The sequence below is a fragment of the Rhinatrema bivittatum genome, chromosome 2 (genome assembly GCF_901001135.1).
Source record: "Rhinatrema bivittatum chromosome 2, aRhiBiv1.1, whole genome shotgun sequence".
Lineage (NCBI taxonomy): Eukaryota > Metazoa > Chordata > Amphibia > Gymnophiona > Rhinatrematidae > Rhinatrema > Rhinatrema bivittatum.
The window spans coordinates 763,039,695-763,052,389 of NC_042616.1; the positions used below are offsets into that span (position 1 = coordinate 763,039,695).

At 45.1% G+C, this 12,695-nt stretch overlaps 2 protein-coding genes across 2 annotated transcripts in view; both read right to left on the reverse strand.

Annotated features, from left to right (window-relative positions):
- LOC115085687 (E3 ubiquitin-protein ligase TRIM39-like) overlaps positions 1-12,695 on the reverse strand; it is a 106,090-nt gene that overhangs the window by 63,400 nt on the left and 29,995 nt on the right. The window lies entirely within an intron of this gene.
- LOC115085991 (E3 ubiquitin-protein ligase TRIM39-like) lies at positions 9,058-11,936 on the reverse strand. Its single transcript, XM_029592572.1, has 3 exons — positions 11,855-11,936; positions 11,366-11,386; positions 9,058-10,157 (listed from the first exon to the last, which is right to left on the reverse strand). The coding sequence occupies exons 1-3, from the start codon at positions 11,934-11,936 to the stop codon at positions 9,616-9,618; spliced, it is 645 nt and encodes a 214-aa protein (XP_029448432.1). The 3' UTR covers positions 9,058-9,615.

Genomic DNA, 12,695 nt, shown 5'->3' on the forward strand with positions numbered 1-12,695 from the left:
GTTTAGTTTGTAGAAATGGAATATGGTATTGCCCTATTCATGATCCGAGAGATGGTTCATCGTCCCTCTTAGAGAGTTTTGGTTCTTGCTACTCTCGAACTATATCTGAGGTATCTGAGTTTGAAGAAGGTTAGTTGTCTTGTTATGGAGAAAGTAGAGTTCTTAGATTTCTTACTTCTTAGTCTCAGTGGCTGCACGAAGGGGCGCACAAAGGGGCCTGCCCCTTTGTCTTGCTCCTTCGGCGCGCGACACAGGCGCGCGGCGCCTGAGGATCAGGGAATTTAAAAGTCCCTCTCGCTTTTTGATTGGTTGTAGGTTAAGTTTTTGTTTTTTTGCTGGTAGGAGGGTCTTAGAGCCGCGCTGATGGGAGGCGCAGCTGGCTGGCTAGGCAGCGTGATCAGTGGCTGGACTCGCTGGGGGCAAGGGGGAACTGGATGGCCTTACCCCAACGGGTCTGGGCGCCGATCGCGCAGGCCTCCCTCCTCGCGATCACGGCAGCGGTGGCGGAGGTCCAGAGCAGTCAGGCGCGGCGCCTGAGGATCAGGGAATTTAAAAGTCCCTCTCACTTTTTGATTGGTTGTAGGTTAAGGTTTTTTGGGGTTTTTTTTGCTGGTAGGAGGGTCTTAGAGCCGCACTTTTCTCTTTCTCTGTGTTTCCTTCTCACTTGCCAGGGTGTGTGGCTCTTGAGTTTTTGTACTTCACAGTCTCTATGCTGGAAATTGCCATCTCCAGATCTGTCTCTCCCTTCCAATCCTATTTTTCCAGAGCCACTTTGCTCAGCCCTGTCTAGGCCCTCCATCCACCACTGTCTCTTTACCTCATCCCCCCTTACTCTCAGCCATATGCCTCACCTATTCCTCCACATGCTCTGTCCCAGATCAGGGATGCAAGAGACAGGACAGAAGTCAGACACCTTATAAAGTATCTTGGAGAAGGCAGCAGCCTGGTTACTGCACTCACCATGTCACTAAGACCCCCTCCTCACATTCACAGCTATAACCTCATCACTGTCACTCTCACTGTGTCACTGAGACCGTTCCTCACACTCACAACTCTAATCCAATCTCTGTCACTGAGATCCCTCCTCACATTCACAGGCTCTGATCCCATCTTTGTCACTCTCATGCTGTCACTGAGACCCCTCCTCTCATTCACAGGCTCTGATCCCATCTCTGTCACTCTCACTGTGTCACTGAGAACCCTCCTCTCATTCACAGGCTCTCATCCCATCTCTGTCACTCTCACTTTGTCACTGAGACCCTTCCTCATGCTGACAGGCTCTAATCCCATCTCTGTCACTCTCACACTGTCACCGAGACCCCTCCTCACATTCACAGGCTCTGATCCCATCTCTGTCACTCTCACTGTGTCACTAAGACCCTTCCTCACATTCACAGCTCTAACCTCAACTCTGTCGCTCTCACTGTGTCACGGAGACCCTTCCTCACATTCACAGGCTCTGATCCCATCTCTGTCACTCTCACCCTGTCACTGAGACCCCTCCTCACATTTACAGACTCTGAACCCATCTCTGTCACTCTCACCATGTCACTAAGACCCCTCCTCACATTCACAGCTCTAAACTTATCTGTCACTTTGTGTCACTGAGACCATTCTTCACATCACAGCTCTAATCCAGTCTGTCAGTCTCACCTTATCACTGAGACCCCTCCTCATATTCACAGCTCTAATCCCAACTCTGTCACTCTTACCGTCACTGAGACCCTTCCTCACATTCACAGACTCTGATCCCATCTCTGTCTCTCACTGTGTCACTGAGACTGAGACCCCTCTTCATATTCACACTCTAATCCCAACTCTCACAATGTCACTGAGACCCTTCCTCACACTCACAGCTCTAATCCAATCTCTGCCACTTTCATGTCTCACTGAGACCCCTCCTCACCTTCACAGGCTCTGATCCCATCTCTGTCACTCTCACCCTGTCACTGAGACCCCTCCTCACATTCAGAGGCTCTGATCCCACCTCTGGGCCACTGATACTTACACTATTTTCTTTTCAAGTCTCCTAAATCATTTTTAAATTGTGATTTTGTAATTGCTGCAATAGTACCTTTTCTTCACAAAATTAACCCAGCTCTAGAAATCCCATCACATATTACATACAATAAATCTGATCATCATAGCTCACACGCAGTGCTCTCTGATTTATTTCTTCACTCTTGTTTACCGCTCATTCAGAGAAATCTCTGGTTGGTGCCGTTTATAACTAATATATCCAAAACCAAGCATCATAAAGCAGCAAATCTACAGTAATCTTCTGGTTAAAATGAAACCCATCACATAAAGAATGAAGGAGAAATTTCTATTCAGCCGAAGGGCATAGGAACGTATAGGTCAGGTCTCTTTAAATGGCTGAGATGGAAAAAGACAACATTTCACCTTTGGATGAAAGGACTGATAATTCGCCTCTAATCTCTGCTCTCTGGTGCTAAATCCCTAAGCTCTGAGTGGAGCTTTTCCTCACTACCTTTGTTACCGTCAGAAAATAGGCCCCAGAAACTGTTCCGTAAAGAAAGACTTTTATTGCATATGCAAGACACAGCTGAGAACAATGGCTCAGAAACTGCGTGCCCCTCCCCTTCAGGAGCTGGCTCTTATACATTCCACAATCCTTATCTTTTACACATGCATTCTACGCCTTGCTGAGCAAGCATATCCTAGCTGAGGGGCTACTGACCCCCTCCTTAGACAACCTGGAACCTTCGTGAAACTTCTGCAGGAGAGGCTGTCGGGACTTGCAGTTCTGGAAAGGAATTCACGAGTCTGCAGCAATACAGCCCTTCACATAATACATCCATTGTTCTAATCTAGGTTACAGCAGTGAAAGCTTATCAGAGAATAAGAACAGCGAAGCCAAAAAATGAAAATGTGCAATGTGCTGACAGAGAGTTTCTCAATGTCCTAACTACAGCTGTATTGCAGACTGTAAGTAAACCCGTCATGAAGCAGGGAATTCTGGTACATGAAGTCCTGTTTGGCAGGAGTTTCAGGTTGTCCTCTGTCAGGTTGAAGCCTTCAGCCCCCTTCATTCCCCCCTTTGATACTTATCATTCTCTATGAAAAGTATCACACCATCACAACGCAGCTGTGGAGCTGAAAGAAACAGGAACAAGAAAAATTAGCAATTTGAGTTCTCAGAGGGCCCTAATTTCCCAAACAGTCCGATGGTTTCTTCACGGGTTTGAGACGGATGGGCCCTATTGGCTCCACCCCCCTTTGTAGCCCGAACTTGTCATGTATGGGAAGATGGCCCAGGATAAAACATGAGGATGGTTAAACAGGTTCTATAGGCTCAGAGGAATACATGTACAGTGACAGGAGCTGCGTGGCTGTTTTGCGTTCAGCAATGTCCTCCATCATCCGACGAAGGCGATTTGAGCAAGAAAGGAATAATTCAGGGTCCTAAAAGACAAAACAGAATTAAACTGGCTAGGATAACAAACAAGCTCTTAAATCCACCGATCATGGAAAACCAACCACGGAATCCATTGGCCCATCCCAAGCACTATTCCACTGCTGCACAGGGACGTGTGCCATCTTGACCATGCGATCAGTGATGTCTTGGATAACCTTGCTTTGGTCATCTACCTGTAAACAACAATTGGAGAGGTTAAATGTTCCACAAACCCTCCTTCATGGGCCAGAAGGTAATCTAAAACCAGTCTATTCTGGTACACTGCAGTCATAATCTTGGTATTTTGTTTTGCCCAGAGTTTAAGAGCGAAAGCATGTATTATTATGCCTGCAAAGAAGGAAAAGAAATAAACACATTATTTTTGTTCTTCAGATGTTATGTTTTATCAATGTTAATTGCAGTAGTTACTCAGCTTCAGCTTTTGGTATATTTCTGGTGAATTTTAGTTGTTGTTCTCCAGTTTTGGATACCCGCCAGGTATTGGAAGCAGTTTAATTCGGGTCCAATGAATCCATGATGGACAACCAGAAACTTTAACAGCAGTAGGAGTTGTCAACAGTATGGTATATGGTCCTTTCCATCGAGGTTTGAGACAATCAGAGTCATCCCATTCTTTTACCCATACAGAATCTTCAATGTGAAATTTATGAGTTGGTGTAATTAGAATCAGTGGTTCAGTTTCACATGTATAGGTACGAATTGCCATTACTGTATCATGTAATCCCTTTAATTGTTTACTGAGTAACATTTCTCCTTGGATTTGTAGCGATCCAGGAAATGATGGAAGTGGTGGTGGTCTGGCATACATCATTTCATACGGTGTTAGACCAGATTTTCTTGGAGTACAACGAATGTGCAACAAAGCTAATGGTAGAATATCTGGCCATTTGACTTCAACTGATCCACTACTTTGTGGTCTCCAAGTACAATGTAGGTGCCAAACTGACAACTTGAAAAGGTATAGTTCCTCGAAGGATATGCCCAGGAGCAGGACCAGGTCATTTCGAGGATTGTTCTGTGCACATGTGATACATTGATTAATTGCCATGTTTAATCAATTGAGTGATTCGATGGATATAATATGTCTTTTCCAGTAATCTTGCCAATGAATCACGACCAAGGTGTGTATAATCATGTGCTTCTTTAACTATTGTCCAAGCAATAGTTTCAGGTATCCATATTCGCCCATCTTGTATAATCCACCATCCGTTTTGTTGATGGAAATTTTCATATTGTGCCAATTCATTCTCTTCTGTAGTATAGATGGAGATCTCGTTTGGAAACTGTAAAAGAGGACATGTTGTTATTGTTGTTTGAAAATATTCTTGAGTTACTTCTTTTGCTGCTTTATCTGCTCTTTGATTTCCTTGAGCAATAGGATCTGATTTCCTTGTATGTGCTTTACAATGCATTACAGCCACTTTGCGAGGTAACCAGACTGCATTTAGTAATTCATGTACTTCTGGTGCATTGGTTAATTGTTTTCCTTCTGCAGTTAGAAAACCTCTTTCTTTATATAAAGCTCCATGTACTTGAATTGTAAGAAAGGCATATTTAGAGTCTGTGTATATGTTGACAGTTTTTCCTTCTGACAATTGTAAAGCTCGAGTAAGGGCAATTAGTTCAGCTTTTTGTGCAGACGTTCCTGGGGGAAGAGGTTGAGCCTCAATGATTTCATCTTCGGATACTACAGCATATCCAGCAGAACGTATCCCATGAATGATTTGGCTGCTCCCATCAGTGAATAAAGTCCAAGCTCCTTGCCAGGGTTGATCCCTCAGGTCTGGCCTACTATGTATTGTAGTCATGACTTCTTCACAGTCATGGGCAACTGGTTCAGGTATCGGCATAAGAGTAGCCGGATTCAAGTTTTTGCTGTCTTGTATTTGAATTTCAGGTGTTCACACAGTAAGGCTTGATACTTGACGAGACGTGAATTAGTCATCCATTTTGGTCCATGAGTCTCTAGTAGTCCTTGAATAGTATGAGGAGTTGTTACTTGTAAAGTCTGTCCAAATGTTAATTTAACAGCTTCAGGTATCAGTAAACATGCAGCAGCAATGCTTCGAAGGCAACCAGGCCATCCTTTAACAACATTGTCCATTCCTTTTGACAAATATGCAACAGGTTGTTCCCATGATCCTAAAGTTTGAGTCAATACCCCAATGGCCATTCCTTTCTTCTCATCTATGAACAGATGAAATGGTTTTGTTATATCAGGTAACCCTAGAGCAGGGGGATGAGATCAAGGCTTCTTTCAGTTGATTGTAAATTCGTTAATTCTTGTTTTTTCCATTGAAAGGGCTGAGATTCTGTTTCTTTGCCTCGTAGTTTATCATATAATGGTTGAGCAATAATTGCATAGTTTGCAATCCAAAGTCTACAATATCCTGCAGCTCCCAAAAACGCACGGAGTTCATTCTTACAGGTGGGTACAGGTTGATGTCTTATAGAACTAGTACGAGAGATTCCAAGTCGACGAGTGCCTTCTCTGAGACGAAAACCCAAATATTCTACTTCTTATTTCATAATTTGCGCTTTCTTTTTACTCGCACGATACCCTTCGAGTACAAAGTTTTCAACAAGTATAGGGTTGATACCGCACATTCATAGTATGCTTCCCTAAATATCAAGAGATCATCCACATATTGTACAACTGGCCCATGTGTGATCCGGTACATCTTCAGGTCCTTGGCCAGTTGCTCCGAGAACAGAGTGGGTGAATTTTTAAATCCTTGGGGTAGGCGAGTTAAGTATACTGCTGCTTTTCTCCAGTTTTCGCATTTTTCAAGTGATGGCAAAAGTTTTCTGACATTCCTCTGCTATTGGAACAGAGAAGAAAGCATCTTTGAGATCAATAACACTGTACCATTTGGAACTAGAAGAAACTTGAGCCAGGATTGAATATGGATTTGGCACGAGTGCTACCAAATCTGCCACTTGAGTATTCACTTTTCTTAAATCTTGTACATGTCGATAGTCGTTAGTACCAGGTTCTTTACTGGTGACAAAGGCGTGTTTCCACTCAGATCTGGTTGCTTCCAGCACTCCCTGCTTCAGGTGTTTCTGACTCAGATCCGATTACTGCATCTGGCGACATATGGCACGGGGGTATTGGGTTTGGTTAACTATTTGGGCGCCTTGCTTTAGTTCGATCCAGACTGGGGGCGTTCACGACTAATCCTCCAGGTACAAATCCCGTCTCTGTCGATGATGGGGTGTCTTCTGGGTATTGACTGGTTGAGGAAGTAATCTCCATTTCTCCCTGAGAGGGCAGATGAGTATCACTGGATGGTCCCCGAAGGAGGCTTTAACTTCCCCTGTTGGTTGAAATCTCAATGTGGTCTGTAGTTTACACAGCAGGTCCCGTCCGATAAGGGATACCATGGTCCCGCCTACTTGTATAGTTCATTCTTTCTGCAGAGGAGCAGTGAGTACCTGACCTGAGGCACCCACTATAGAAACAGTCTCTTTCATCGGGGGGCCGATTGGTGCAGTCATGACAGATCGTTGGCCTCTGAGTCCAACAGGCCCCTGATTTTGTTGTGTTCCCTCGTGGATTTCCACCAGAGGGTCAGTGGGGATTCTTCCCTCCCGGTCTCTTCAGGCTGTCGCCTCCCCCGCCATCTGCCAGTGGGGGTTGTCAGATCTCCTTCCTCCTCGGCCCCTTTGTGTCGGTGCAGGTCCATTTTTTGTCGTTAGTATTCACTGCAGGGCTCCCGTATTTCTTTTGCCATTCTTCACAGTCCTCGCTTCCAATCGCCTTCATTTTTGCAGTACGCACACTGATTCTTTCCCAAGGGGGGTCTTGTTCCCCCTCCTCTTCGCGGTCTGCCATTGTCTTGGCTCCTTCCCGTCCGAGTGTCCTCAAGAGCGGCGGCTAACAGTCACTTTATCCTTCATGTGTCTACTTGCTTCTCTCTTTTCTCTTCCACTTCTCTATTTCCACATACCTGGTCTGCTATAGCTTTTAACTGGCTGAGGCTCATGCCCTCAAAGCCTTCGGCCTTCTGCAGCTTCTTTCGGATGTCGGGTCTATTATTAGTTCCTGGTTGCAGGGATGGGCCCTTTTCTTCTCTTCCTGATCCCTGTTCCCATACATCTCAAAATACGATGAAAAGATCACAGTCCATCTGGAAAATTGAATAGGTGACCTGCGCCTGGAGGCAAATCAGTTCTGACGAGGCTGAGAAGCTGCAAAACATTGCTTCCTACATACTTGTAAGTTTGGCATTGGGTTAATTCAATAAAGTCAACCTGGATCTGCAGGCAAGGATCCAGGGGGGGTGCTTTAGGTGTGCAGGAGTGATGATCCAAATCCTTGGAAGCCTTGTACCAATTACATTGCAAAACACTAAGAACATATGGTAATAGCCAGAGCCCAGCCCCCACCAGTGGTAAAAGAACATAATTGCAGTGTATATATATGTATATGTGTGTGTGTGTGTGGGAGGGGGGGGTCACTACTTTATCATTTGGGCCGAATCATATTTGATCTTGTTCCTAATCTTGCATAGTGGCCCCTCCTCTTGCCCACAACTTCAATAATCCTTATCTTGCGCCTGCCACTGAATCAAAATTTTTAATATTAAGTCTTTGTTTTCTCTGTGTTTTTACAAACGGCATCCTGTAATTCCCACAGTCAGAACTGCAGCTGTCTTATCTTGCCGCTTGCTATGCCCTGCATATTAACAAGCTTTAACAAAGGTCCCATTCTTAATCATTTCTCCTCTAATTTTCCCAGAAACAGCTTCAAAATAAACTGCGTCAGCAAAAGAGAGTTCATACTTTATCATGCGTTCCAATGTAACTTTTAAATAACAGATAATATATAGGAAACAAGTAAGAACAATAATTAACATGGTATTAGAGAATATTCTTATAGGTGCCCTGCAATAGATGAAAAAAAACAATAAATAATTGACTAACCTGTGGATGTATCGAGTGAAGGATAAGCATAGGGAGGACACTGGGATAGAAGATATGAGAAAACTGAAAACTTCTGATTAACAACGCCAGCATTGAATCGCACAGCCATATTGAATGCACTAACATCTGACCCGCAATGAAATTGCACTACGCACTACGTACTGACATATTGACACGCAGTGAAACACAACTACCACTCTACAACTACATTTTTGTACTGTAATAATGAATTTGCTGCTATAAAATGTCTATCATATTATGTCTGTCAAATGACATATGCAATGGTCTGATTGTAAACTATACCAGATCATCTTGTGAGTAATCAAGGGAAAATGCAAAACGCAATTATCTTACTTATAATTGACACATTCGAAGTTTACCTTTTAATACAATGAATGCAGGAAACACATCTCTACTTTAATAACAAATTAAAATATCTTAACTCTCTGGATTAAGTAATGAAGGATACTGTGCAGCATCTGTAAACCAAAAATCTCTTCCTATTAGGGTTTAAAACAATTAAAAACAATTAAAAAATCCCTTGGTACATGTGCTTGGCAATTCACAGATAGCAGTTACATACATCACAATCCTTAATTAATAATTTGAAAACCCAAACGAAGATTCTGAGGTTGGACCGAGGACTTCTATTTGGTCTATAAATCTGGGCCACAAAATTTGTAGATAACTCCCTCCCTCACCATACGCAACCTTAAGCACTGAGCACATTCCCTTAAACTGGGCTCTTATCCGGACTGGTAACAATGTGGAGGCTGCACTAACTCTCCTCGGGCATGACAAAATTAGCCTTGCTGCTGTATTTGTAACTAGGAACCCCAGCAAAAGCGCACTGCAGTAATCTAACATTGGTAGCAATCGAACCCGGCGCTCCCCCCCCCCCCCCCCCCCGAATTCTCTTTAGTTATCTGAATTTTAAAAATATCCTTTTCAGCAGCGTTGAGAGAGAGAGAGAGAGAGGCATCAAGTTACAGAAGTCATCACACCTCCAGATTAAGCTATAATGGGCGCATTGCTGTACCCCTGCCCTGATGTAAGGCCATTCCATTGTGCCACATTTAAAAAGGGATGGGTGTCTCCGAAACCACTGCACCAACACAAGATGAGCCCAGCTCTAGAAATCATGCAATAAATCTGATTGTCCCCCTCTGATCCATCAAACGCTTTCATGCAGATCTGCACATTCATCATCTCCCAGATCTCACATCACAGCCCTGAGCCCGGCTCTCTCATTCCCAGGCTGGCAGAGGGCGGATTCTCAGAGCTCCGGCATTTTTACCTCCTTCATTGAGGTAAGGACTGAAATAGGGCCAGAGTTTCTCAGTGAAGGTGTGGGTGAAGGTGAAGAGATGAGATTTCTCATCTGCATCGTAAAATGAGACCTTTCCTGCCTGATAGTCCAGGAGGATCCCCACTGCCCGGGGTCTCACACTCAGGGGAAGCCGGGACCAGGGGGAGGTGCAGGCCTTGTATTCTCCATCCCTCAGTAACACTGCCCAGTATCCATTCTGAGGTATTATTGTGATATTCCCCTTCCTGCTCACAGAATCTTTACAAACCCCCAATGTCCAGCCAGTCTTGTCTCCCACCTCCACCTCCCAGTAATGTCTCCCTGAGGTGAAGCCCTCACGCCCCAGCACAAAGACACAAGTATCAAATCTCTGGGGAGAGTCAGGCAGGTTCTGTCTTGTGTCTCCGAGTCTGACGCTTTTCCCATCCTTGGACAGGACAAGCTTAGGATGAGCAGTCTCAGGATCCAGAGTCACATCCACTGCAGGGAGGAGACACATTAATAAACATGAGCACACACTTCTTATTGGCTCCTCACACACCCACCTCTAACCCTCATTGAAAGCTTCCTCACTCACGTTCATTAATAGAAGCTCTGCTATTGGCTGTCACTCACTGACAAGCTTGCAGAACACAACTCTTATTGGCAAATAGATCTGTACTCCATCCTATTGGTCTCACAGCTCTGCTGAGTGAATGCATGAAGGAAAGATTCTCATTGGCTCATTCATGCACAGGCTGCATAAAACGAGTCTCTTCATTGGCTCCCCATAGCACAGTGCAATAAGCTCAGTCTCTTACTGATCCCTGAAGGGCTGCAGTGCTCCTGTAACTGATGCACTGTGCAATTAATTACCCAGGCTCATTCCCCAGTGGCTTTCTTTTTAAACTTCTTCAGAAGAGCCCTGAGCAGCTCCTGTAATCCTGGAGCTCTTCAACAATAAAGGATGGATCCAGTTTTACTCACTCACTCAATGCAAAATCTGAACAGAATGCAAAGCTCGGGATGTGTCTATCTGTAGCTGATGCCATCAAGTAATTAGTAAAGCTCATCAGTAATCAGTGAGTTTCCAAAGGAAGGATTATATCAATTACAGGATGAACCCATCCTGAGCTTTGTAGGTCATTTCCCCTCTGCAGTAACTGATTCTATAGAAAAGGAATTTTAACCAGGGAATAACAAGACAACCACATGCAGCTGAGCCGAAGAGGTTGGATTTGTGAACCCTCATAAGAACATAAGAAATTGCCATGCTGGATCACACCAAGGGTCCATCAAGCATTGGCAAAAAGAGGCAACTGCCCAGTGTGACAATTCTGAAGGCAGCAAATTATCAGGCTGAAGAGGAGCTGCTCCTGTTTGCTTTAGGGCTGTGAGTCTGCGTCACTTCAGAGGGACGCTGCAGTGACACGCTATCCTCTCCCCTTATTGTCCCACCTCCAGCAGGTCCTGCCTATGGGCACCAAAATCTGGCCCTGGTTTCATGCTGCAGTATTCAGCCAGTAACATAACCCAAATCCTGTGGCACCGTCCCTTTCATTTCTCAGGGCTCTGTCTGTGACCATAAAAACCTGTAATTGCTGTTTCTGTGTGCAGCCTTCTCTATTTATTGTAAGGGAAACAGGAGCCTTTCCAAAGCAAGAGATGCACCTTAAATAGTTTTTTTTTTTAAACTGAAGAAAGCTTACCTAGTTCTGCAGAAAGTTTGCCTAAAAGAAAATGTAAGGATAACAATTATACTGAGGAATGGTAAAAATTTAAAATGAAGCATTATTTTTGCAATAGAAGTACAGCCTGATATTCAGCTGCAGGGAGTGTGGTGAACTTACCCAGATAAGCCTGTATAACATCACTAAAATCCATCCCTTCCTTTCTGAGCACGCTACAGATGCTCAAGATCTCTTATCACCTCCTCCTCAGACTTCTACAACTTGCTTTCTGCAGGCCTCCCCCTGAACCATTGCTCATTTCAATCTATTCCAAATTCAGCTGCACCTCTTCTCCTCCTTCAGTGCTGCTATGCGCATCTATCCCCTCTTCTCAAGCTGCTCCATAGCCTCCCTGTCTTCTTCTCTTACTCGCCTGTAAATGCACTCACTCTGCAGCTCCTCACTACCTGTCTTCTCCTCTCTCTCCCTGCATCCTTCCTCATAAAGCCCATTCATTGGTCAGGTCACTCTTATCTGTGCCCTTCTCCTCCACCACCAACTCCACCTTGCTGCACCGAATGACTGGAATAGGTTTCCTGAGCCTGTCCATTATGCTCCCACTCTGGCCGTGTTCAAATCCAGTTTTAAAAAACTCACCTTTCTGAAGCTGCTTACTTAAGCCAGGGCTTCCCAAACTGTGAGTCTGGACCCCAACACCTTCAGCTGTGGTCACAAGTGCCTCAAATGCACCAGAAGCAGCAGCACTATTAGTAGTGGGAGTCAGCGTGGGGCCTGTGAGCCTGCTCGTGCTCACAGGCCCTGGGGTGGTACTGCCCTTGCATGAGTTTCCGTGGTAACAGGAAGCCCTGCACGAGAAGGGACAGGGCCGCTGCAGGGCCTCTGAGCCTGCATAACCCACAGGCCCTGTGCTGCTGCTACTGCTTGCAGATCACTGTCAGACCTGGGAGAAGCCATGAGGGGAGGGCAGGGCTGAGTGTGTATGGATTAGTGCAAATTACTACTGCTCCTCTCTCTTCACCCACCACTGAATCTGCCCCGCCATCAACCTGCCCTCTCGTCCCACCCGTTGTCATCCACCTTTTGGCCCAGGCCTAAAGGCAAATGTTGCAGCTGAGCCTGGCCAGGGGATGGTTGCAGGAGGGTCTATATGAAAGGAGGGATGAGATGCAGGAGAGGTTGGAGGGTTGGATAAGGTAGAAGGTGAGGGGTAATGACAGAAGATGAGCCGAGAGATGTAAAAAGAGTTGGAGTGTGGCTGAGGGAAATGTAAGGAAAGGCAGGAGGGGAGGAGATGAGGATGGGCGGTGAGAGAGGGAATGCAGGATTAGTGAGAAGGGAATGGAGAATG